This window comes from Oncorhynchus nerka, unplaced genomic scaffold, assembly GCF_034236695.1.
Source record: "Oncorhynchus nerka isolate Pitt River unplaced genomic scaffold, Oner_Uvic_2.0 unplaced_scaffold_1045, whole genome shotgun sequence".
In the NCBI taxonomy this organism is placed as follows: domain Eukaryota; kingdom Metazoa; phylum Chordata; class Actinopteri; order Salmoniformes; family Salmonidae; genus Oncorhynchus; species Oncorhynchus nerka.
The window spans coordinates 1-27,571 of record NW_027040264.1 but is presented as its reverse complement, the minus strand read 5'-3'; the positions used below and the strand labels follow the sequence as shown (position 1 = coordinate 27,571).

General features: G+C 47.4%; 1 protein-coding gene across 1 annotated transcript in view; it reads left to right on the top strand.

Annotated features, from left to right (window-relative positions):
• LOC135570194 (telomeric repeat-binding factor 2-like) overlaps window positions 1–26,393 on the top strand; it is a gene marked incomplete at its 3' end in the record, with an annotated part of 49,206 nt that extends 22,813 nt beyond the window's left edge. Inside the window, exons 3-6 of the mRNA XM_065016300.1 lie at window positions 17–147; window positions 5,434–5,520; window positions 7,724–7,864; window positions 26,260–26,393. Coding sequence (XP_064872372.1) covers window positions 17–147; window positions 5,434–5,520; window positions 7,724–7,864; window positions 26,260–26,393 — 493 coding nt within the window. The remainder of the gene's footprint in view (window positions 1–16; window positions 148–5,433; window positions 5,521–7,723; window positions 7,865–26,259) is intronic.
• Window positions 26,394–27,571: the final 1,178 nt, after the last annotated feature.

Here is a 27,571-nt window from a genome sequence, read left to right as displayed (position 1 = left end):
TCTTTGCCGTCCACAGACTTCTCGTTTGACTCTCAGGAGGACCTCACGCCACTGGAGTCGGCTCTGAGCGTATTGGACAGCATCCGCGACGAGTTGCCGGTTCCCCAGAAAGACTTGGAGAGAGTACAGAAGTCTGTCAGAGAGATGGTGAGATCTGGCCACACTGTGTGTAGTCAATGATTGGTTCCCCAGAAAGACCCGATACACTGTGTGTAGTCATTGATTGGTCCCCCTGTTGAAACCAGATACACTGTTTGTAGTCATTGATTGGTCCCCCTGTTGAAACCCGATACACTGTGTGTAGTCATTGATTGGTCCCCCTGTTGAAACCAGATACACTGTGTGTCGTCATTGATTGGTCCCCCTGTTGAAACCAGATACACTTTGTGTAGTCATTGATTGGTCCCCCGTTGAAACCCAATACACTGTTCTGATTTTCGTGTCAGCCCTGTCCAACATTATAAGATGACACCGTGTACTGTGGTCAACACTATTGTGCACTGTAGTGAATTGCACAACTATTTGTCCTTTCATGTCTTCTCGTTCTTGTGTAGTTGTCCGTTCATGTCTTCTCGTTCTGGTGTAGTTGTCCATTCATGTCTTCTCGTTCTGGTGTAATTGTCGGTTCATGTCTTCTCATTCTGGTGTAATTGTCTCACGTCTTCTCATTCTGGTGTAATTGTCCGTTCACGTCTTCTCGTTCTGGTGTAATTGTCCGTTCATGTCTTCTCGTTCTGGTGTAATTCCGTTCATGTCTTCTCATTCTGGTGTAATTGTCCGTTCATGTCTTCTCATTCTGGTGTAGTTGTCCGTTCATGTCTTCTCATTCTGGTGTAGTTGTCCATTCATGTCGTTCTGGTGTAATTGTCGGTTCATGTCTTCTCATTCTGGTGTAATTGTCCGTTCACGTCTTCTCATTCTGGTGTAATTGTCCGTTCACGTCTTCTCATTCTGGTGTAATTGTCCGTTCACGTCTTCTCGTTCTGGTGTAATTGTCCGTTCATGTCTTTCGTCTGGTGTAATTGTTCATGTCTTCTCATTCTGGTGTAATTGTCCGTTCATGTCTTCTCATTCTGGTGTAGTTGTCCGTTCATGTCTTCTCATTCTGGTGTAATTGTCCGTTCATGTCTTCTCATTCTGGTGTAATTTTCCGTTCATGTCTTCTCATTCTGGTGTAATTGTCCGTTCATGTCTTCTCATTCTGGTGTCATTGTCCGTTCATATCTTCTCATTCTGGTTTAATTGTCCGTTCATGTCTTCATTCTGGTGTAAATTGTCCGTTCATGTCTTCTCATTCTGGTGTAATTGTCCATGTCTTCTCATTCTGGTGTCATGTCTTCTTCTCATTCTGGTGTAATTGTCCGTTCATGTCTTCTCATTCTGGTGTCATTGTCCGTTCATATCTTCTCATTCTGGTTTGAATTGTCCGTTCATGTCTTCTCATTCTGGTGTAAATTGTCCGTTCATGTCTTCTCATTCTGGTGTAATTGTCCGTTCATGTCTTCTCATTCTGGTGTAATTGTCCGTTCATGTCTTCTCATTCTGGTGTAATTGTCCGTTCATGTCTTCTCGTTCTGGTGTAATTGTCCGCTCATGTCTTCTCGTTCTGGTGTAATTGTTCATGTCTTCTCATTCTGGTGTAATTGTCCGTTCATGTCTTCTCATTCTGGTGTCATGTCTTCTCGTTCTGGTGTAATTGTCCGTTCATGTCTTCTCATTCTGGTGTAATTGTCCGTTCATGTCTTCTCATTCTGGTGTAATTGTCCGTTCATGTCTTCTCATTCTGGTGTAATTGTCTCATGTCTTCTCGTTCTGGTGTAATTGTCGGTTCATGTCTTCTCGTTCTGGTGTAATTGTCCGTTCATGTCTTCTCGTTCTGGTGTAATTGTCCGTTCATGTCTTCTCATTCTGGTGTAATTGTCCGTTCATGTCTTCTCATTCTGGTGTAATTGTCCGTTCATGTCTTCTCATTCTGGTGTAATTGTCCGTTCATGTCTTCTCATTCTGGTGTAATTGTCCGTTCATGTCTTCTCATTCTGGTGTAATTGTCCGTTCATGTCTTCTCATTCTGGTGTAATTGTCCGTTCATGTCTTCTCATTCTGGTGTAATTGTCCGTTTCATGTCTTCTCATTCTGGTGTAATTGTCCGTTCATGTCTTCTCGTTCTGGTGTAGTTGTCCGTTCATGTCTTCTCATTCTGGTGTAGTTGTATTCTGCCATGTTGTGAACCCTGTTGTGCATCATTATAACGGTGAACCCTGTTGTACATCCTGACATCATTATAACGGTGAACCCTGTTGTACATCATTATAACGGTGAACCCTGTTGTGCATCATTATAACGGTGAACCCTTCCATCATTATAACGGTGAACCCTGTTGTACATCATTATAACGGTGAACCCTGTTGTACATCATTATAACGGTGAACCCTGTTGTGCATCATTATAACGGTGAACCCTGTTGTCCATCATTATAACGGTGAACCCTGTTGTGCATCATTATGTGAACCCTGTTGTGCATCATTATAACGGTGAACCCTGTTGTACATCCTGACATCATTATAACGGTGAACCCTGTTGTCCATCATTATAACGGTGAACCCTGTTGTCCATCATTATAACGGTGAACCCTGTTGTCCATCATTATAACGGTGAACCCTGTTGTGCATCATTATAATGAACCCTGTTGTACATCATTATAACGGTGAACCCTGTTGTACATCATTATAACGGTGAACCCTGTTGTACATCATTATAACGGTGAACCCTGTTGTACATCATTATAACGGTGAACCCTGTTGTACATCATTATGTGAACCCTGTTGTACATCATTATAACGGTGAACCCTGTTGTACATCATTATAACGGTGAACCCTGTTGTGCATCATTATAACGGTGAACCCTGTTGTGCATCATTATAACGGTGAACCCTGTTGTCCATCCTGACATCATTATAACGGTGAACCCTGTTGTACATCATTATAACGGTGAACCCTGTTGTACATCCTGACATCATTATAACGGTGAACCCTGTTGTCCATCATTATAACGGTGAACCCTGTTGTGCATCATTATAACGGTGAACCCTGTTGTCCATCATTATAACGGTGAACCCTGTTGTACATCATTATAACGGTGAACCCTGTTGTCCATCATTATAACGGTGAACCCTGTTGTCCATCATTATAACGGTGAACCCTGTTGTCCATCATTATAACGGTGAACCCTGTTGTCCATCATTATAACGGTGAACCCTGTTGTCCATCATTATAACGGTGAACCCTGTTGTCCATCATTATAACGGTGAACCCTGTTGTACATCATGAACCCTGTTGTACATCATTATAACGGTGAACCCTGTTGTCCATCCTGACATCATTATAACGGTGAACCCTGTTGTGATCATTATAACGGTGAACCCTGTTGTGCATCATTATAACGGTGAACCCTGTTGTGCATCATTATAACGGTGAACCCTGTTGTACATCATTATAACGAACCCTGAACCCTGTTGTCCATCATTCGGTGAACCCTGTTGTACATCATTATAACGGTGAACCCTGTTGTACATCATTATAACGGTGAACCCTGTTGTACATCATTATAACGGTGAACCCTGTTGTCCATCATTATAACGGTGAACCCTGTTGTCCATCATTATAACGGTGAACCCTGTTGTCCATCATTATAACGGTGAACCCTGTTGTCCATCATTATAACGGTGAACCTGTTGTCCATCATTATGTCCATCATTATAACGGTGAACCCTGTTGTACATCATTATAACGGTGAACCCTGTTGTCCATCATTATAACGGTGAACCCTGTTGTCCATCATTATAACGGTGAACCCTGTTGTACATCATTATAACGGTGAACCCTGTTGTCCATCATTATAACGGTGAACCCTGTTGTCCATCATTATAACGGTGAACCCTGTTGTCCATCATTATAACGGTGAACCCTGTTGTACATCCTGACATCATTATAACGGTGAACCCTGTTGTCCATCATTATAACGGTGAACCCTGTTGTCCATCATTATAACGGTGAACCCTGTTGTACATCATTATAACGGTGAACCCTGTTGTACATCATTATAACGGTGAACCCTGTTGTCCATCATTATAACGGTGAACCCTGTTGTCCATCATTATAACGGTGAACCCTGTTGTACATCATTATAACGGTGAACCCTGTTGTGCATCATTATAACGGTGAACCCTGTTGTCCATCATTATAACGGTGAACCCTGTTGTCCATCATTATAACGGTGAACCCTGTTGTACATCATTATAACGGTGAACCCTGTTGTACATCATTATAACGGTGAACCCTGTTGTACATCATTATAACGGTGAACCCTGTTGTACATCATTATAACGGTGAACCCTGTTGTGCATCATTATAACGGTGAACCCTGTTGTACATCATTATAACGGTGAACCCTGTTGTCCATCATTATAACGGTGAACCCTGTTGTCCATCATTATAACGGTGAACCCTGTTGTCCATCATTATAACGGTGAACCCTGTTGTCCATCATTATAACGGTGAACCCTGTTGTCCATCATTATAACGGTGAACCCTGTTGTCCATCATTATAACGGTGAACCCTGTTGTACATCATTATATGAACCCTGTTGGTGAACCCTGTTGTCCATCATTATAACGGTGAACCCTGTTGTCCATCATTATAACGGTGAACCCTGTTGTCCATCATTATAACGGTGAACCCTGTTGTCCATCATTATAACGGTGAACCCTGTTGTCCATCATTATAACGGTGAACCCTGTTGTACATCCTGACATCATTATAACGGTGAACCCTGTTGTCCATCATTATAACGGTGAACCCTGTTGTCCATCATTATAACGGTGAACCCTGTTGTCCATCATTATAACGGTGAACCCTGTTGTCCATCATTATAACGGTGAACCCTGTTGTCCATCATTATAACGGTGAACCCTGTTGTCCATCATTATAACGGTGAACCCTGTTGTCCATCATTATAACGGTGAACCCTGTTGTCCATCATTATAACGGTGAACCCTGTTGTCCATCATTATAACGGTGAACCCTGAACCCTTTGTGAACCCTGTTGTACATCATTATAACGGTGAACCCTGTTGTACATCATTATAACGGTGAACCCTGTTGTACATCATTATAATGAACCCTGTTGTACATCATTATAACGGTGAACCCTGTTGTGCATCATTATAACGGTGAACCCTGTTGTCCATCCTGACATCATTATAACGGTGAACCCTGTTGTACATCATTATAACGGTGAACCCTGTTGTCCATCATTATAACGGTGAACCCTGTTGTGCATCATTATAACGGTGAACCCTGTTGTACATCATTATAACGGTGAACCCTGTTGTCCATCATTATAACGGTGAACCCTGTTGTGTTTTTCTCTGTAGCTGGTGATTGTGTGCATTAAGAACCAGGCCTTTGACAAAGCCAAGGAGGTTTTGATGAAATACTTCCCCAAAAGCAAGGTTGGAAAGGTGAGCTAACTCCTAAACTCCTAGAGAGACGATGGCAACAATACGAACAGTACAGAGAGACATTTAGACCTGTCTGTCTGTTAACCTGAGGAACGGGTGTCTCCAGGGGCTGATGGGGGGGGTGGTAATGTCTCCAGGGGCTGATGGGGGGGGTGGTAATGTCTCCGAAGGCTGATGGGGGGTGGTAATGTCTCCAGAGGCTGATGGGGGGGGTAATGTCTCCAGAGGCTGATGGGGGGGGTGGTAATGTCTCCAGAGGCTGATGGGGGGTGGTAATGTCTCCAGAGGCTGATGGGGGGGGTAATGTCTCCAGATGCTGATGGGGGGGTAATGTCTCCAGAGGCTGATGGGGGGGGTAATGTCTCCAGAGGCTGATGGGGGTGGGGGGTAATGTCTCCAGAGGCTGATGGGGGGGTGGTAATGTCTCCAGAGGCTGATGGGGGGTAATGTCTCCAGAGGCTGATGGGGGGGGGTAATGTCTCCAGAGGCTGATGGGGGGGGAATGTCTCCAGAGGCTGATGGGGGGAATGTCTCCAGAGGCTGATGGGGGGGGAATGTCTCCAGAGGCTGATGGGGGGGTGTAATGTCTCCAGAGGCTGATGGGGGTTATGTGTCTCCAGAGGCTGATGGGGGGTTATGTGTCTTCCTGGGGCTGATGGGGGGTTATGTGTCTTCCTGGGGCTGATGGGGGGATTATGTGTCTTCCTGGGGCTGATGGGGGGTTATGTGTCTCCAGAGGCTGATGGGGGGGGTTATGTGTCTTCCTGGGGCTGATGGGGGGTTATGTGTCTCCAGAGGCTGATGGGGGGTTATGTGTCTCCAGAGGCTGATGGGGGGTTATGTGTCTTCCAGAAAGCGATCTTCCTGGGGCTGATGGGGGGTTATGTGTCTTCCAGAAAGCGATCTTCCTGGGGCTGATGGGGGGTTATGTGTCTTCCTGGGGCTGATGGGGGGTTATGTGTCTCCAGAGGCTGATGGGGGGTTATGTGTCTCCAGAGGCTGATGGGGGTTATGTGTCTTCCTGGGGCTGATGGGGGGTTATGTGTCTCCAGAGGCTGATGGGGGGGTTATGTGTCTCCAGGGGCTGATGGGGGTTATGTGTCTCCAGAGGCTGATGGGGGTTATGTGTCTCCAGAGGCTGATGGGGGGTTATGTGTCTTCCTGGGGCTGATGGGGGTTATGTGTCTCCAGAGGCTGATGGGGGGTTATGTGTCTCCAGAGGCTGATGGGGAGGTTATGTGTCTCCAGAGGCTGATGGGGGGTTATGTGTCTCCAGAGGCTGATGGGGGGTTATGTGTCTTCCTGGGGCTGATGGGGGTTATGTGTCTTCCTGGGGCTGATGGGGGGTTATGTGTCTTCCAGAAAGCGATCTTCCTGGGGCTGATGGGGGTTATGTGTCTTCCTGGGGCTGATGGGGGGTTATGTGTCTTCCTGGGGCTGATGGGGGTTATGTGTCTCCAGAGGCTGATGGGTGGGTTATGTGTCTCCAGAGGCTGATGGGGGGTTATGTGTCTTCCAGAAAGCAATCTTCCTGGGGCTGATGGGGGTTATGTGTCTTCCTGGGGCTGATGGGGGGTTATGTGTCTCCAGAGGCTGATGGGGGTTATGTGTCTCCAGAGGCTGATGGGGGGTTATGTGTCTCCAGAGGCTGATGGGGGGTTATGTGTCTCCAGAGGCTGATGGGGGTTATGTGTCTTCCTGGGGCTGATGGGGGTTATGTGTCTTCCTGGGGCTGATGGGGGTTATGTGTCTTCCTGGGGCTGATGGGGGGTTATGTGTCTTCCTGGGGCTGATGGGGGGGGTTATGTGTCTCCAGAGGCTGATGGGGGTTATGTGTCTCCAGAGGCTGATGGGGGTTATGTGTCTTCCAGAAAGCGATCTTCCTGGGGCTGATGGGGGGTTATGTGTCTTCCTGGGGCTGATGGGGGGGGTTATGTGTCTTCCTGGGGCTGATGGGGGTTATGTGTCTTCCTGGGGCTGATGGGGGTAACATCTCCAGAGGCTGATGGGGGTTATGTGTCTCCAGAGGCTGATGGGGGTTATGTGTCTTCCTGGGGCTGATGGGGGGGTTATGTGTCTTCCTGGGACTGATGGGGGTTATGTGTCTCCAGAGGCTGATGGGGGGGTTATGTGTCTTCCTGGGGCTGATGGGGGGGTTATGTGTCTCCAGAGGCTGATGGGGGGGGGGTTATGTGTCTTCCAGAAAGCCATCTTCCTGGGGCTGGTCAACAAGAGGAGCAGTGATCATTCAGTCCTGCAGCAGGTCTCCTACCAGCAGTTTAAACAGGAGATGCTGCAGTTCTGTCAGAGCCTGTTTCCCTTCGCTCATCCTTTCCTGTCCAGGGTACGTATGGTATTACCTCAGCATCAGTCTGGCAGTGTCCCCTCTCCAGATGTATGGTATTACCTCAGCATCAGTCTGGCAGTGTCCCCTCTCCAGACGTATGGTATTACCTCTGTGTCCCCTCTCCAGATATAGTGTATTACCTCAGCATCAGTCTGGCTGTGTCCCCTCTCCATATATAGTGTATTACCTCAGCATCAGTCTGGCTGTGTCCCCTCTCCAGACGTATGGTATTACCTCAGCATCAGTCTGGCTGTGTCCCCTCTCCAGATGTATGGTATTACCTCAGCATTAGTCTGGCTGTGTCCCCTCTCCAGATGTATGGTATTACCTCAGCATCAGTCTGGCTGTGTCCCCTCTCCATATATAGTGTAGTGTATTACCTCAGCATCAGTCTGGCTGTGTCCCCTCTCCATATATAGTGTATTACCTCGACATTAGTCTGGCTGTGTCCCCTCTCCAGACGTATGGTATTACCTCAGCATCAGTCTGGCTGTGTCCCCTCTCCGGACGTATGGTATTACCTCAGCATCAGTCTGGCTGTGTCCCCTCTCCATATATTGTGTATTACCTCAGCATCAGTCTGGCTGTGTCCCCTCTCCATATATAGTGTATTACCTCAGCATCAGTCTGGCTGTGTCCCCTCTCCATATATAGTGTAGTGTATTACCTCAGCATCAGTCTGGCTGTGTCCCCTCTCCATATATAGTGTATTACCTCAGCATCAGTCTGGCTGTGTCCCCTCTCCATATATAGTGTATTGTATTACCTCAGCATCAGTCTGGCTGTGTCCCCTCTCCATATATAGTGTAGTGTATTACCTCAGCATCAGTCTGGCTGTGTCCCCTCTCCATATATAGTGTATTGTATTACCTCAGCATCAGTCTGGCTGTGTCCCCTCTCCATATATAGTGTATTACCTCAGCATCAGTCTGGCTGTGTCCCCTCTCCATATATAGTGTGTTGTATTACCTCAGCATCAGTCTGGCTGTGTCCCCTCTCCATATATAGTGTAGTGTATTACCTCAGCATCAGTCTGGCTGTGTCCCCTCTCCAGATATAGTGTATTACCTCAGCATCAGTCTGGCTGTGTCCCCTCTCCAGATATAGTGTATTGTATTACCTCAGCATCAGTCTGGCTGTGTCCCCTCTCCATATATAGTGTATTACCTCAGCATCAGTCTGGCTGTGTCCCCTCTCCAGATATAGTGTATTACCTCAGCATCAGTCTGGCTGTGTCCTCTCCATATATAGTGTAGTGTATTACCTCAGCATCAGTCTGGCTGTGTCCCCTCTCCATATATAGTGTAGTGTATTACCTCAGCATCAGTCTGGCTGTGTCCCCTCTCCATATATAGTGTAGTGTATTACCTCAGCATCAGTCTGGCTGTGTCCCTCTCCATATAAAGTGTATTACCTCAGCATCAGTCTGGCTGTGTCCCCTCTCCATATAAAGTGTATTACCTCAGCATCAGTCTGGCTGTGTCCCCTCTCCAGATATAGTGCAGTGTATTACCTCAGCATCAGTCTGGCTGTGTCCCCTCTCCATATATAGTGTATTACCTCAGCATCAGTCTGGCTGTGTCCCCTCTCCATATATAGTGTATTACCTCAGCATCAGTCTGGCTGTGTCCCCTCTCCATATAAAGTGTATTACCTCAGCATCAGTCTGGCTGTGTCCCCTCTCCATATATAGTGTAGTGTATTACCTCAGCATCAGTCTGGCTGTGTCCCCTCTCCATATATAGTGTATTACCTCGACATTAGTCTGGCTGTGTCCCCTCTCCAGACGTATGGTATTACCTCAGCATCAGTCTGGCTGTGTCCCCTCTCCGGACGTATGGTATTACCTCAGCATCAGTCTGGCTGTGTCCCCTCTCCATATATTGTGTATTACCTCAGCATCAGTCTGGCTGTGTCCCCTCTCCATATATAGTGTATTGTATTACCTCAGCATCAGTCTGGCTGTGTCCCCTCTCCATATATAGTGTAGTGTATTACCTCAGCATCAGTCTGGCTGTGTCCCCTCTCCATATATAGTGTATTGTATTACCTCAGCATCAGTCTGGCTGTGTCCCCTCTCCATATATAGTGTATTACCTCAGCATCAGTCTGGCTGTGTCCCCTCTCCATATATAGTGTGTTGTATTACCTCAGCATCAGTCTGGCTGTGTCCCCTCTCCATATATAGTGTAGTGTATTACCTCAGCATCAGTCTGGCTGTGTCCCCTCTCCAGATATAGTGTATTACCTCAGCATCAGTCTGGCTGTGTCCCCTCTCCAGATATAGTGTATTGTATTACCTCAGCATCAGTCTGGCTGTGTCCCCTCTCCATATATAGTGTATTACCTCAGCATCAGTCTGGCTGTGTCCCCTCTCCAGATATAGTGTATTACCTCAGCATCAGTCTGGCTGTGTCCTCTCCATATATAGTGTAGTGTATTACCTCAGCATCAGTCTGGCTGTGTCCCCTCTCCATATATAGTGTAGTGTATTACCTCAGCATCAGTCTGGCTGTGTCCCCTCTCCATATATAGTGTAGTGTATTACCTCAGCATCAGTCTGGCTGTGTCCCTCTCCATATAAAGTGTATTACCTCAGCATCAGTCTGGCTGTGTCCCTCTCCATATAAAGTGTATTACCTCAGCATCAGTCTGGCTGTGTCCCCTCTCCAGATATAGTACCTCAGCATCAGTCTGGCTGTGTCCCCTCTCCATATATATTACCTCAGCATCAGTCTGGCTGTGTCCCCTCTCCATATATAGTGTATTACCTCAGCATCAGTCTGGCTGTGTCCCCTCTCCATATATAGTGTATTACCTCAGCATCAGTCTGGCTGTGTCCCCTCTCCATATAAAGTGTATTACCTCAGCATCAGTCTGGCTGTGTCCCCTCTCCATATATAGTGTAGTGTATTACCTCAGCATCAGTCTGGCTGTGTCCCCTCTCCATATATAGTGTATTACCTCGACATTAGTCTGGCTGTGTCCCCTCTCCAGACGTATGGTATTACCTCAGCATCAGTCTGGCTGTGTCCCCTCTCCGGACGTATGGTATTACCTCAGCATCAGTCTGGCTGTGTCCCCTCTCCATATATTGTGTATTACCTCAGCATCAGTCTGGCTGTGTCCCCTCTCCATATATAGTGTATTACCTCAGCATCAGTCTGGCTGTGTCCCCTCTCCATATATAGTGTAGTGTATTACCTCAGCATCAGTCTGGCTGTGTCCCCTCTCCATATATAGTGTATTACCTCAGCATCAGTCTGGCTGTGTCCCCTCTCCATATATAGTGTATTGTATTACCTCAGCATCAGTCTGGCTGTGTCCCCTCTCCATATATAGTGTAGTGTATTACCTCAGCATCAGTCTGGCTGTGTCCCCTCTCCATATATAGTGTATTGTATTACCTCAGCATCAGTCTGGCTGTGTCCCCTCTCCATATATAGTGTATTACCTCAGCATCAGTCTGGCTGTGTCCCCTCTCCATATATAGTGTGTTGTATTACCTCAGCATCAGTCTGGCTGTGTCCCCTCTCCATATATAGTGTAGTGTATTACCTCAGCATCAGTCTGGCTGTGTCCCCTCTCCAGATATAGTGTATTACCTCAGCATCAGTCTGGCTGTGTCCCCTCTCCAGATATAGTGTATTGTATTACCTCAGCATCAGTCTGGCTGTGTCCCCTCTCCATATATAGTGTATTACCTCAGCATCAGTCTGGCTGTGTCCCCTCTCCAGATATAGTGTATTACCTCAGCATCAGTCTGGCTGTGTCCTCTCCATATATAGTGTAGTGTATTACCTCAGCATCAGTCTGGCTGTGTCCCCTCTCCATATATAGTGTAGTGTATTACCTCAGCATCAGTCTGGCTGTGTCCCCTCTCCATATATAGTGTAGTGTATTACCTCAGCATCAGTCTGGCTGTGTCCCTCTCCATATAAAGTGTATTACCTCAGCATCAGTCTGGCTGTGTCCCCTCTCCATATAAAGTGTATTACCTCAGCATCAGTCTGGCTGTGTCCCCTCTCCAGATATAGTGCAGTGTATTACCTCAGCATCAGTCTGGCTGTGTCCCCTCTCCATATATAGTGTATTACCTCAGCATCAGTCTGGCTGTGTCCCCTCTCCATATATAGTGTATTACCTCAGCATCAGTCTGGCTGTGTCCCCTCTCCATATAAAGTGTATTACCTCAGCATCAGTCTGGCTGTGTCCCCTCTCCATATAAAGTGTATTACCTCAGCATCAGTCTGGCTGTGTCCCCTCTCCATATATAGTGTAGTGTATTACCTCAGCATCAGTCTGGCTGTGTCCCCTCTCCATATATAGTGTAGTGTATTACCTCAGCATCAGTCTGGCTGTGTCCCCTCTCCATATATAGTGTATTACCTCAGCATCAGTCTGGCTGTGTCCCCTCTCCATATATAGTGTAGTGTATTACCTCAGCATCAGTCTGGCTGTGTCCCCTCTCCATATATAGTGTAGTGTATTACCTCAGCATCAGTCTGGCTGTGTCCCCTCTCCAGATATAGTGTATTACCTCAGCATCAGTCTGGCTGTGTCCCCTCTCCATATATAGTGTATTGTATTACCTCAGCATCAGTCTGGCTGTGTCCCCTCTCCATATATAGTGTATTACCTCAGCATCAGTCTGGCTGTGTCCCCTCTCCATATATAGTGTATTGTATTACCTCAGCATCAGTCTGGCTGTGTCCCCTCTCCAAATATAGTGTATTACCTCAGCATCAGTCTGGCTGTGTCCCCTCTCCATATATAGTGTAGTGTATTACCTCAGCATCAGTCTGGCTGTGTCCCCTCTCCATATATAGTGTAGTGTATTACCTCAGCATCAGTCTGGCTGTGTCCCCTCTCCATATATAGTGTAGTGTATTACCTCAGCATCAGTCTGGCTGTGTCCCCTCTCCATATATAGTGTAGTGTATTACCTCAGCTTCAGTCTGGCTGTGTCCCTCTCCATATATAGTGTAGTGTATTACCTCAGCATCAGTCTGGCTGTGTCCCTCTCCATATATAGTGTAGTGTATTACCTCAGCATCAGTCTGGCTGTGTCCCCTCTCCATATATAGTGTATTACCTCAGCATCAGTCTGGCTGTGTCCCCTCTCCATATAAAGTGTATTACCTCAGCATCAGTCTGGCTGTGTCCCCTCTCCATATAAAGTGTATTACCTCAGCATCAGTCTGGCTGTGTCCCTCTCCATATATAGTGTAGTGTATTACCTCAGCATCAGTCTGGCTGTGTCCCCTCTCCATATATAGTGTATTACCTCAGCATCAGTCTGGCTGTGTCCCCTCTCCATATATAGTGTATTACCTCAGCATCAGTCTGGCTGTGTCCCCTCTCCATATATAGTGTAGTGTATTACCTCAGCATCAGTCTGGCTGTGTCCCCTCTCCATATATAGTGTATTACCTCAGCATCAGTCTGGCTGTGTCCCCTCTCCATATATAGTGTATTGTATTACCTCAGCATCAGTCTGGCTGTGTCCCCTCTCCATATATAGTGTATTACCTCAGCATCAGTCTGGCTGTGTCCCCTCTCCATATATAGTGTAGTGTATTACCTCAGCATCAGTCTGGCTGTGTCCCCTCTCCATATATAGTGTAGTGTATTACCTCAGCATCAGTCTGGCTGTGTCCCCTCTCCATATATAGTGTAGTGTATTACCTCAGCATCAGTCTGGCTGTGTCCCCTCTCCATATATAGTGTATTACCTCAGCATCAGTCTGGCTGTGTCCCCTCTCCAGATATAGTGTATTACCTCAGCATCAGTCTGGCTGTGTCCTCTCCATATATAGTGTAGTGTATTACCTCAGCATCAGTCTGGCTGTGTCCCCTCTCCATATATAGTGTAGTGTATTACCTCAGCATCAGTCTGGCTGTGTCCCCTCTCCATATATAGTGTAGTGTATTACCTCAGCATCAGTCTGGCTGTGTCCCTCTCCATATAAAGTGTATTACCTCAGCATCAGTCTGGCTGTGTCCCCTCTCCATATAAAGTGTATTACCTCAGCATCAGTCTGGCTGTGTCCCCTCTCCAGATATAGTGCAGTGTATTACCTCAGCATCAGTCTGGCTGTGTCCCCTCTCCATATATAGTGTATTACCTCAGCATCAGTCTGGCTGTGTCCCCTCTCCATATATAGTGTATTACCTCAGCATCAGTCTGGCTGTGTCCCCTCTCCATATAAAGTGTATTACCTCAGCATCAGTCTGGCTGTGTCCCCTCTCCATATAAAGTGTATTACCTCAGCATCAGTCTGGCTGTGTCCCCTCTCCATATATAGTGTAGTGTATTACCTCAGCATCAGTCTGGCTGTGTCCCCTCTCCATATATAGTGTATTACCTCAGCATCAGTCTGGCTGTGTCCCCTCTCCATATATAGTGTATTACCTCAGCATCAGTCTGGCTGTGTCCCCTCTCCATATATAGTGTAGTGTATTACCTCAGCATCAGTCTGGCTGTGTCCCCTCTCCATATATAGTGTAGTGTATTACCTCAGCATCAGTCTGGCTGTGTCCCCTCTCCAGATATAGTGTATTACCTCAGCATCAGTCTGGCTGTGTCCCCTCTCCATATATAGTGTATTGTATTACCTCAGCATCAGTCTGGCTGTGTCCCCTCTCCATATATAGTGTATTACCTCAGCATCAGTCTGGCTGTGTCCCCTCTCCATATATAGTGTATTGTATTACCTCAGCATCAGTCTGGCTGTGTCCCCTCTCCAAATATAGTGTATTACCTCAGCATCAGTCTGGCTGTGTCCCCTCTCCATATATAGTGTAGTGTATTACCTCAGCATCAGTCTGGCTGTGTCCCCTCTCCATATATAGTGTAGTGTATTACCTCAGCATCAGTCTGGCTGTGTCCCCTCTCCATATATAGTGTAGTGTATTACCTCAGCATCAGTCTGGCTGTGTCCCCTCTCCATATATAGTGTAGTGTATTACCTCAGCATCAGTCTGGCTGTGTCCCCTCTCCATATATAGTGTAGTGTATTACCTCAGCATCAGTCTGGCTGTGTCCCCTCTCCATATATAGTGTAGTGTATTACCTCAGCATCAGTCTGGCTGTGTCCCCTCTCCATATATAGTGTATTACCTCAGCATCAGTCTGGCTGTGTCCCCTCTCCATATAAAGTGTATTACCTCAGCATCAGTCTGGCTGTGTCCCTCTCCATATAAAGTGTATTACCTCAGCATCAGTCTGGCTGTGTCCCCTCTCCATATATAGTGTAGTGTATTACCTCAGCATCAGTCTGGCTGTGTCCCCTCTCCATATATAGTGTATTACCTCAGCATCAGTCTGGCTGTGTCCCCTCTCCATATATAGTGTATTACCTCAGCATCAGTCTGGCTGTGTCCCCTCTCCATATATAGTGTAGTGTATTACCTCAGCATCAGTCTGGCTGTGTCCCCTCTCCATATATAGTGTATTACCTCAGCATCAGTCTGGCTGTGTCCCCTCTCCATATATAGTGTATTGTATTACCTCAGCATCAGTCTGGCTGTGTCCCCTCTCCATATATAGTGTATTACCTCAGCATCAGTCTGGCTGTGTCCCCTCTCCATATATAGTGTAGTGTATTACCTCAGCATCAGTCTGGCTGTGTCCCCTCTCCATATATAGTGTAGTGTATTACCTCAGCATCAGTCTGGCTGTGTCCCCTCTCCATATATAGTGTAGTGTATTACCTCAGCATCAGTCTGGCTGTGTCCCCTCTCCATATATAGTGTAGTGTATTACCTCAGCATCAGTCTGGCTGTGTCCCCTCTCCATATATAGTGTAGTGTATTACCTCAGCATCAGTCTGGCTGTGTCCCCTCTCCATATATAGTGTAGTGTATTACCTCAGCATCAGTCTGGCTGTGTCCCCTCTCCATATATAGTGTAGTGAATACATCAGTCTGGCTGTGTCCCCTCTCCATATATAGTGTAGTGTATTACCTCAGCATCAGTCTGGCTGTGTCCCCTCTCCATATAAAGTGTATTACCTCAGCATCAGTCTGGCTGTGTCCCCTCTCCATATATAGTGTAGTGTATTACCTCAGCATCAGTCTGGCTGTGTCCCCTCTCCATATATAGTGTATTACCTCGACATTAGTCTGGCTGTGTCCCCTCTCCAGACGTATGGTATTACCTCAGCATCAGTCTGGCTGTGTCCCCTCTCCATATATAGTGTATTACCTCAGCATCAGTCTGGCTGTGTCCCCTCTCCATATAAAGTGTATTACCTCAGCATCAATCTGGCTGTGTCCCCTCTCCATATATAGTGTATTACCTCAGCATCAGTCTGGCTGTGTCCCCTCTCCATATATAGTGTATTACCTCAGCATCAGTCTGGCTGTGTCCCCTCTCCAGATATAGTGTATTACCTCAGCATCAGTCTGGCAGTGTCCCCTCTCCAGACGTATGGTATTACCTCAGCATCAGTCTGGCAGTGTCCCCTCTCCAAATGTATGGTATTACCTCAGCATCAGTCTGGCTGTGTCCCCTCTCCAGATATAGTGTATTACCTCAGCATCAGTCTGGCTGTGTCCCCTCTCCATATAAAGTGTATTACCTCAGCATCAGTCTGGCTGTGTCCCCTCTCCATATAAAGTGTATTACCTCAGCATCAGTCTGGCTGTGTCCCCTCTCCATATATAGTGTAGTGTATTACCTCAGTATCAGTCTGGCTGTGTCCCCTCTCCATATATAGTGTAGTGTATTACCTCAGCATCAGTCTGGCTGTGTCCCCTCTCCATATATAGTGTATTACCTCAGCATCAGTCTGGCTGTGTCCCCTCTCCATATATAGTGTATTACCTCAGCATCAGTCTGGCTGTGTCCCCTCTCCATATATAGTGTAGTGTATTACCTCAGCATCAGTCTGGCTGTGTCCCCTCTCCATATATAGTGTAGTGTATTACCTCAGCATCAGTCTGGCTGTGTCCCCTCTCCAGATATAGTGTATTACCTCAGCATCAGTCTGGCTGTGTCCCCTCTCCATATATAGTGTATTGTATTACCTCAGCATCAGTCTGGCTGTGTCCCCTCTCCATATATAGTGTATTACCTCAGCATCAGTCTGGCTGTGTCCCCTCTCCATATATAGTGTATTGTATTACCTCAGCATCAGTCTGGCTGTGTCCCCTCTCCAAATATAGTGTATTACCTCAGCATCAGTCTGGCTGTGTCCCCTCTCCATATATAGTGTAGTGTATTACCTCAGCATCAGTCTGGCTGTGTCCCCTCTCCATATATAGTGTAGTGTATTACCTCAGCATCAGTCTGGCTGTGTCCCTCTCCATATATAGTGTAGTGTATTACCTCAGCATCAGTCTGGCTGTGTCCCCTCTCCATATATAGTGTAGTGTATTACCTCAGCATCAGTCTGGCTGTGTCCCCTCTCCATATATAGTGTATTACCTCAGCATCAGTCTGGCTGTGTCCCCTCTCCATATAAAGTGTATTACCTCAGCATCAGTCTGGCTGTGTCCCCTCTCCATATAAAGTGTATTACCTCAGCATCAGTCTGGCTGTGTCCCCTCTCCATATATAGTGTAGTGTATTACCTCAGCATCAGTCTGGCTGTGTCCCCTCTCCATATATAGTGTATTACCTCAGCATCAGTCTGGCTGTGTCCCCTCTCCATATATAGTGTATTACCTCAGCATCAGTCTGGCTGTGTCCCCTCTCCATATATAGTGTAGTGTATTACCTCAGCATCAGTCTGGCTGTGTCCCCTCTCCATATATAGTGTAGTGTATTACCTCAGCATCAGTCTGGCTGTGTCCCCTCTCCAGATATAGTGTATTACCTCAGCATCAGTCTGGCTGTGTCCCCTCTCCATATATAGTGTATTGTATTACCTCAGCATCAGTCTGGCTGTGTCCCCTCTCCATATATAGTGTAGTGTATTACCTCAGCATCAGTCTGGCTGTGTCCCCTCTCCATATATAGTGTATTACCTCAGCATCAGTCTGGCTGTGTCCCCTCTCCATATATAGTGTATTGTATTACCTCAGCATCAGTCTGGCTGTGTCCCCTCTCCATATATAGTGTATTACCTCAGCATCAGTCTGGCTGTGTCCCCTCTCCATATATAGTGTAGTGTATTACCTCAGCATCAGTCTGGCTGTGTCCCCTCTCCATATATAGTGTAGTGTATTACCTCAGCATCAGTCTGGCTGTGTCCCCTCTCCATATATAGTGTAGTGTATTACCTCAGCATCAGTCTGGCTGTGTCCCCTCTCCATATATAGTGTAGTGTATTACCTCAGCATCAGTCTGGCTGTGTCCCCTCTCCATATAAAGTGTATTACCTCAGCATCAGTCTGGCTGTGTCCCCTCTCCATATAAAGTGTATTACCTCAGCATCAGTCTGGCTGTGTCCTCTCCAGATATAGTGCAGTGTATTACCTCAGCATCAGTCTGGCTGTGTCCCCTCTCCAGATATAGTGCAGTGTATTACCTCAGCATCAGTCTGGCTGTGTCCCCTCTCCATATATAGTGTATTACCTCAGCATCAGTCTGGCTGTGTCCCCTCTCCATATATAGTGTATTACCTCAGCATCAGTCTGGCTGTGTCCCCTCTCCATATATAGTGTAGTGTATTACCTCAGCATCAGTCTGGCTGTGTCCCCTCTCCATATATAGTGTATTACCTCAGCATCAGTCTGGCTGTGTCCCCTCTCCATATATAGTGTATTGTATTACCTCAGCATCAGTCTGGCTGTGTCCCTCTCCATATATAGTGTATTACCTCAGCATCAGTCTGGCTGTGTCCCCTCTCCATATATAGTGTAGTGTATTACCTCAGCATCAGTCTGGCTGTGTCCCTCTCCATATATAGTGTAGTGTATTACCTCAGCATCAGTCTGGCTGTGTCCCCTCTCCATATATAGTGTAGTGTATTACCTCAGCATCAGTCTGGCTGTGTCCCCTCTCCATATATAGTGTAGTGTATTACCTCAGCATCAGTCTGGCTGTGTCCCCTCTCCATATATAGTGTAGTGTATTACCTCAGCATCAGTCTGGCTGTGTCCCCTCTCCATATAAAGTGTATTACCTCAGCATCAGTCTGGCTGTGTCCCCTCTCCATATAAAGTGTATTACCTCAGCATCAGTCTGGCTGTGTCCTCTCCAGATATAGTGCAGTGTATTACCTCAGCATCAGTCTGGCTGTGTCCCCTCTCCAGATATAGTGCAGTGTATTACCTCAGCATCAGTCTGGCTGTGTCCCCTCTCCATATATAGTGTATTACCTCAGCATCAGTCTGGCTGTGTCCCCTCTCCATATATAGTGTATTACCTCAGCATCAGTCTGGCTGTGTCCCCTCTCCATATATAGTGTAGTGTATTACCTCAGCATCAGTCTGGCTGTGTCCCCTCTCCATATATAGTGTAGTGTATTACCTCAGCATCAGTCTGGCTGTGTCCCCTCTCCATATATAGTGTAGTGTATTACCTCAGCATCAGTCTGGCTGTGTCCCCTCTCCATATATAGTGTAGTGTATTACCTCAGCATCAGTCTGGCTGTGTCCCCTCTCCATATATAGTGTAGTGTATTACCTCAGCATCAGTCTGGCTGTGTCCCCTCTCCATATATAGTGTATTACCTCAGCATCAGTCTGGCTGTGTCCCCTCTCCATATAAAGTGTATTACCTCAGCATCAGTCTGGCTGTGTCCCCTCTCCATATAAAGTGTATTACCTCAGCATCAGTCTGGCTGTGTCCCCTCTCCATATATAGTGTAGTGTATTACCTCAGCATCAGTCTGGCTGTGTCCCCTCTCCATATATAGTGTATTACCTCAGCATCAGTCTGGCTGTGTCCCCTCTCCATATATAGTGTATTACCTCAGCATCAGTCTGGCTGTGTCCCCTCTCCATATATAGTGTAGTGTATTACCTCAGCATCAGTCTGGCTGTGTCCCCTCTCCATATATAGTGTAGTGTATTACCTCAGCATCAGTCTGGCTGTGTCCCCTCTCCAGATATAGTGTATTACCTCAGCATCAGTCTGGCTGTGTCCCCTCTCCATATATAGTGTATTGTATTACCTCAGCATCAGTCTGGCTGTGTCCCCTCTCCATATATAGTGTAGTGTATTACCTCAGCATCAGTCTGGCTGTGTCCCCTCTCCATATATAGTGTAGTGTATTACCTCAGCATCAGTCTGGCTGTGTCCCCTCTCCATATATAGTGTATTGTATTACCTCAGCATCAGTCTGGCTGTGTCCCCTCTCCATATATAGTGTATTACCTCAGCATCAGTCTGGCTGTGTCCCCTCTCCATATATAGTGTAGTGTATTACCTCAGCATCAGTCTGGCTGTGTCCCCTCTCCATATATAGTGTAGTGTATTACCTCAGCATCAGTCTGGCTGTGTCCCCTCTCCATATATAGTGTAGTGTATTACCTCAGCATCAGTCTGGCTGTGTCCCCTCTCCATATATAGTGTAGTGTATTACCTCAGCATCAGTCTGGCTGTGTCCCCTCTCCATATATAGTGTAGTGTATTACCTCAGCATCAGTCTGGCTGTGTCCCTCTCCATATAAAGTGTATTACCTCAGCATCAGTCTGGCTGTGTCCCCTCTCCATATAAAGTGTATTACCTCAGCATCAGTCTGGCTGTGTCCTCTCCAGATATAGTGCAGTGTATTACCTCAGCATCAGTCTGGCTGTGTCCCCTCTCCAGATATAGTGCAGTGTATTACCTCAGCATCAGTCTGGCTGTGTCCCCTCTCCATATATAGTGTATTACCTCAGCATCAGTCTGGCTGTGTCCCCTCTCCATATATAGTGTATTACCTCAGCATCAGTCTGGCTGTGTCCCCTCTCCATATATAGTGTAGTGTATTACCTCAGCATCAGTCTGGCTGTGTCCCCTCTCCATATATAGTGTATTACCTCAGCATCAGTCTGGCTGTGTCCCCTCTCCATATATAGTGTATTGTATTACCTCAGCATCAGTCTGGCTGTGTCCCCTCTCCATATATAGTGTATTACCTCAGCATCAGTCTGGCTGTGTCCCCTCTCCATATATAGTGTAGTGTATTACCTCAGCATCAGTCTGGCTGTGTCCCTCTCCATATATAGTGTAGTGTATTACCTCAGCATCAGTCTGGCTGTGTCCCCTCTCCATATATAGTGTAGTGTATTACCTCAGCATCAGTCTGGCTGTGTCCCCTCTCCATATATAGTGTAGTGTATTACCTCAGCATCAGTCTGGCTGTGTCCCTCTCCATATATAGTGTAGTGTATTACCTCAGCATCAGTCTGGCTGTGTCCCTCTCCATATAAAGTGTATTACCTCAGCATCAGTCTGTATGTCCCCTCTCCATATAAAGTGTATTACCTCAGCATCAGTCTGGCTGTGTCCTCTCCAGATATAGTGCAGTGTATTACCTCAGCATCAGTCTGGCTGTGTCCCCTCTCCAGATATAGTGCAGTGTATTACCTCAGCATCAGTCTGGCTGTGTCCCCTCTCCATATATAGTGTATTACCTCAGCATCAGTCTGGCTGTGTCCCCTCTCCATATATAGTGTATTACCTCAGCATCAGTCTGGCTGTGTCCCCTCTCCATATATAGTGTAGTGTATTACCTCAGCATCAGTCTGGCTGTGTCCCCTCTCCATATATAGTGTAGTGTATTACCTCAGCATCAGTCTGGCTGTGTCCCCTCTCCATATATAGTGTAGTGTATTACCTCAGCATCAGTCTGGCTGTGTCCCCTCTCCATATATAGTGTAGTGTATTACCTCAGCATCAGTCTGGCTGTGTCCCCTCTCCATATATAGTGTAGTGTATTACCTCAGCATCAGTCTGGCTGTGTCCCCTCTCCATATAAAGTGTATTACCTCAGCATCAGTCTGGCTGTGTCCCCTCTCCATATAAAGTGTATTACCTCAGCATCAGTCTGGCTGTGTCCTCTCCAGATATAGTGCAGTGTATTACCTCAGCATCAGTCTGGCTGTGTCCCCTCTCCAGATATAGTGCAGTGTATTACCTCAGCATCAGTCTGGCTGTGTCCCCTCTCCATATATAGTGTATTACCTCAGCATCAGTCTGGCTGTGTCCCCTCTCCATATATAGTGTATTACCTCAGCATCAGTCTGGCTGTGTCCCCTCTCCATATAAAGTGTATTACCTCAGCATCAGTCTGGCTGTGTCCCCTCTCCATATAAAGTGTATTACCTCAGCATCAGTCTGGCTGTGTCCCCTCTCCATATATAGTGTATTACCTCAGCATCAGTCTGGCAGTGTCCCCTCTCCATATATAGTGTAGTGTATTACCTCAGCATCAGTCTGGCTGTGTCCCCTCTCCATATAAAGTGTATTACCTCAGCATCAGTCTGGCAGTGTCCCCTCTCCAGATATAGTGTATTACCTCAGCATCAGTCTGGCTGTGTCCCCTCTCCATATATAGTGTATTACCTCAGCATCAGTCTGGCTGTGTCCCCTCTCCAGATATAGTGCAGTGTATTACCTCAGCATCAGTCTGGCTGTGTCCCCTCTCCATATAAAGTGTATTACCTCAGCATCAGTCTGGCTGTGTCCCCTCTCCATATATAGTGTATTACCTCAGCATCAGTCTGGCTGTGTCCCCTCTCCATATATAGTGTATTACCTCAGCATCAGTCTGGCTGTGTCCCCTCTCCATATATAGTGTAGTGTATTACCTCAGCATCAGTCTGGCAGTGTCCCCTCTCCAGATATAGTGTATTACCTCAGCATCAGTCTGGCTGTGTCCCCTCTCCATATATAGTGTAGTGTATTACCTCAGCATCAGTCTGGCTGTGTCCCCTCTCCATATATAGTGTAGTGTATTACCTCAGCATCAGTCTGGCTGTGTCCCCTCTCCATATATAGTGTATTGTATTACCTCAGCATCAGTCTGGCTGTGTCCCCTCTCCATATATAGTGTATTACCTCAGCATCAGTCTGGCTGTGTCCCCTCTCCATATAAAGTGTATTACCTCAGCATCAGTCTGGCTGTGTCCCCTCTCCAGATATAGTGCAGTGTATTACCTCAGCATCAGTCTGGCTGTGTCCCCTCTCCAGATATAGTGTAGTGTATTACCTCAGCATCAGTCGGGCTGTGTCCCCTCTCCATATATAGTGTATTACCTCAGCATCAGTCTGGCTGTGTCCCCTCTCCATATATAGTGTATTACCTCAGCATCAGTCTGGCTGTGTCCCCTCTCCATATAAAGTGTATTACCTCAGCATCAGTCTGGCTGTGTCCCCTCTCCATATAAAGTGTATTACCTCAGCATCAGTCTGGCTGTGTCCCCTCTCCATATAAAGTGTATTACCTCAGCATCAGTCTGACTGTGTCCTCTCCAGATATAGTGCAGTGTATTACCTCAGCATCAGTCTGGCTGTGTCCCCTCTCCAGATATAGTGCAGTGTATTACCTCAGCATCAGTCTGGCTGTGTCCCCTCTCCATATATAGTGTATTACCTCAGCATCAGTCTGGCTGTGTCCCCTCTCCATATATAGTGTATTACCTCAGCATCAGTCTGGCTGTGTCCCCTCTCCATATAAAGTGTATTACCTCAGCATCAGTCTGGCTGTGTCCCCTCTCCATATAAAGTGTATTACCTCAGCATCAGTCTGGCTGTGTCCCCTCTCCATATATAGTGTATTACCTCAGCATCAGTCTGGCAGTGTCCCCTCTCCATATATAGTGTAGTGTATTACCTCAGCATCAGTCTGGCTGTGTCCCCTCTCCATATAAAGTGTATTACCTCAGCATCAGTCTGGCAGTGTCCCCTCTCCAGATATAGTGTATTACCTCAGCATCAGTCTGGCTGTGTCCCCTCTCCAGATATAGTGTATTACCTCAGCATCAGTCTGGCTGTGTCCCCTCTCCAGATATAGTGTAGTGTTTTTGATCAGGGGACATTAGGGACACAACCTCTAAGTAGATTCAGTTTTAACAGTTTGGGCTAATGTGTTAGTTACTGTACAAATGAATAGGTACTAACTAGTAACTAACTAGCCTGACCCACTGTTCCTGACTGAACTGAGATCTGTCTCCATAACCCACTGTTCCTAACTGGTCTGAGATCTGTCTCTCTAACCCACTGTTCCTAACTGAACTGAGATCTGTCTCCCTGACCTGGTCTGAGATCTGTCTCCATAACCCACTGTTCCTAACTGAACTGAGATCTGTCTCTCTGACCTGGTCTGAGATCTGTCTCTCTAACCCACTGTTCCTAACTGAACTGAGATCTGTCTCTCTAACCCACTGTTCCTAACTGAACTGAGATCTGTCTCTCTAACCCACTGTTCCTAACTGAACTGAGATCTGTCTCTCTAACCCACTGTTCCTAACTGAACTGAGATCTGTCTCCCTGACCTGGTCTGAGATCTGTCTCTCTAACCCACTGTTCCTAACTGAACTGAGATCTGTCTCCCTGACCTGGTCTGAGATCTGTCTCTCTAACCCACTGTTCCTAACTGAACTGAGATCTGTCTCCCTGACCTGGTCTGAGATCTGTCTCTCTAACCCACTGTTCCTAACTGAACTGAGATCTGTCTCCCTGACCTGGTCTGAGATCTGTCTCCCATAACCCCCTGTTCCTAACTGAACTGAGATCTGTCTCCCTAACCCACTGTTCCTAACTGAACTGAGATCTGTCTCTTTAACCCACTGTTCCTAACTGAACTGAGATCTGTCTCCCTGACCTGGTCTGAGATCTGTCTCTCTAACCCACTGTTCCTAACTGAACTGAGATCTGTCTCCCTGACCTGGTCTGAGATCTGTCTCCCTAACCCACTGTTTCCTAACTGAACTGAGATCTGTCTCTCTAACCCACTGTTCCTAACTGAACTGAGATCTGTCTCTCTAACCCACTGTTCCTAACTGGTCTGAGATCTGTCTCCCTGACCTGGTCTGAGATCTGTCTCTCTAACCCACTGTTCCTAACTGAACTGAGATCTGTCTCTCTAACCCACTGTTCCTAACTGAACTGAGATCTGTCTCTCTAACCCACTGTTCCTAACTGGTCTGAGATCTGCCTCCATAACCCACTGTTCCTAACTGAACTGAGATCTGTCTCTCTAACCCACTGTTCCTAACTGAACTGAGATCTGTCTCTCTAACCCACTGTTCCTAACTGAACTGAGATCTGTCTCCCTGACCTGGTCTGAGATCTGTCTCTCTAACCCACTGTTCCTAACTGAACTGAGATCTGTCTCCCTGACCCACTGTTCCTAACTGAACTGAGATCTGTCTCCCTGACCTTGTCTGAGATCTGTCTCTCTAACCCACTGTTCCTAACTGAACTGAGATCTGTCTCCCTGACCTGGTCTGAGATCTGTCTCTCTAACCCACTGTTCCTAACTGAACTGAGATCTGTCTCCCTGACCTGGTCTGAGATCTGTCTCTCTAACCCACTGTTCCTAACTGAACTGAGATCTGTCTCCCTGACCTGGTCTGAGATCTGTCTCTCTAACCCACTGTTCCTAACTGAACTGAGATCTGTCTCCCTGACCTGGTCTGAGATCTGTCTCTCTAACCCACTGTTCCTGACCTGGTCTGAGATCTGTCTCCCTGACCCACTGTTCCTAACCTGAACTGAGATCTGTCTCCATAACCTGGTCTGAGATCTGTCTCTCTAACCCACTGTTCCTGACCTGGTCTGAGATCTGTCTCCCTGACCTGGTCTGAGATCTGTCTCTCTGACCCACTGTTCCTAACTGAACTGAGATCTGTCTCCATAACCCACTGTTCCTAACTGAACTGAGATCTGTCTCTCTAACCCACTGTTCCTAACTGAACTGAGATCTGTCTCTCTAACCCACTGTTCCTAACTGAACTGAGATCTGTCTCCCATAACCCACTGTTCCTAACCTGAACTGAGATCTGTCTCCCATAACCCACTGTTCCTAACTGAACTGAGATCTGTCTCCCTGACCTGGTCTGAGATCTGTCTCCCATAACCCCCTGTTCGTAACTGAACTGAGATCTGTCTCCATAACCCACTGTTCCTAACTGAACTGAGATCTGTCTCCCATAACCCCCTGTTCCTAACCTGGTCTGAGATCTGCCTCCATAACCCACTGTTCCTAACTGAACTGAGATCTGTCTCCCTGACCTGGTCTGAGATCTGTCTCTCTAACCCACTGTTCCTAACCTGGTCTGAGATCTGCCTCCATAACCCACTGTAACTAACTGAACTGAGATCTGTCTCCCTGACCTGGTCTGAGATCTGTCTCTTTAACCCACTGTTCCTAACTGAACTGAGATCTGTCTCCCTGACCTGGTCTGAGATCTGTCTCTCTAACCCACTGTTCCTAACCTGGTCTGAGATCTGCCTCCATAACCCACTGTTCCTAACTGAACTGAGATCTGTCTGTGTGAATATCAGGCTGCCAGACAGCTGGTGGTGAAGAGACGGGAGGCAGGACAGGATGCAGAGGAAGGAGACTGTCCCTCAGCCCCTCAGCCAGAGGACCAGCTTCTACCAGCAACAGAGGAGAAGACATCCAGACACAAACCCAGGTAGCTTATTGATCCGATGTCAATCAATCACTTTAGAAAGCACTTTTAGTTCAGTTATTGTGACAATGTGATTTCCAGTTACCGAGCCTAGACCCTAAAGGTCATTGGGCCCCACAGTGTTTGGATAGACAGGGGGGCCCCACAGTGTTTGGATAGACAGGGGGGCCCCACAGTGTGTAGATATACAGGGGGCCCCACAGTGTGTGGATAGACAGGGGGCCCCACAGTGTGTGGATATACAGGGGGCCCTACAGTGTGTGGATAGACAGGGGGCCCCACAGTGTGTGGATAGACAGGGGGCCCCACAGTGTGTGGATAGACAGGGGGCCCCACAGTGTGTGGATATACAGGGGGCCTCCACAGTGTGTAGATATACAGGGGGCCCCACAGTGTGTGGATATACAGGGGGCCCCACAGTGTGTGGATATACAGGGGGCCCCACAGTGTGTGGATATACAGGGGGCCCCACAGTGTGTGGATAGACAGGGGGCCCCACAGTGTGTGGATAGACAGGGGGCCCCACAGTGTGTAGATAGACAGGGGGCCCCACAGTGTGTGGATAGACAGGGGGCCCCACAGTGTGTGGATAGACAGGGGGCCCCACAGTGTGTGGATATACAGGGGGCCCCACAGTGTGTGGATATACAGGGGCCCCACAGTGTGTGGATAGACAGGGGGCCCCCCACAGTGTGTGGATAGACAGGGGCCCCACAGTGTGATAGACAGGGGGCCCCACAGTGTGTGGTTACAGGGGCCCCACAGTGTGTGGATAGACAGGGGGCCCCACAGTGTGTGGATAGACAGGGGGCCCCACAGTGTGTGGATGGACAGGGGGCCCCACAGTGTGTGGATATACAGGGGGCCCCACAGTGTGTGGATGGACAGGGGGCCCCACAGTGTGTGGATATACAGGGGGCCCCACAGTGTGTGGATATACAGGGGGCCCCACAGTGTGTGGATATACAGGGGGCCCCACAGTGTGTGGATAGACAGGGGGCCCCACAGTGTGTGGATAGACAGGGGGCCCCACAGTGTGTGGATAGACAGGGGGCCCCACAGTGTGTGGATAGACAGGGGGCCCCACAGTGTGTGGATAGACAGGGGGCCCCACAGTGTGTGGATAGACAGGGGGCCCCACAGTGTGTGTGTGGATATACAGGGGCCCCACAGTGTGTGGA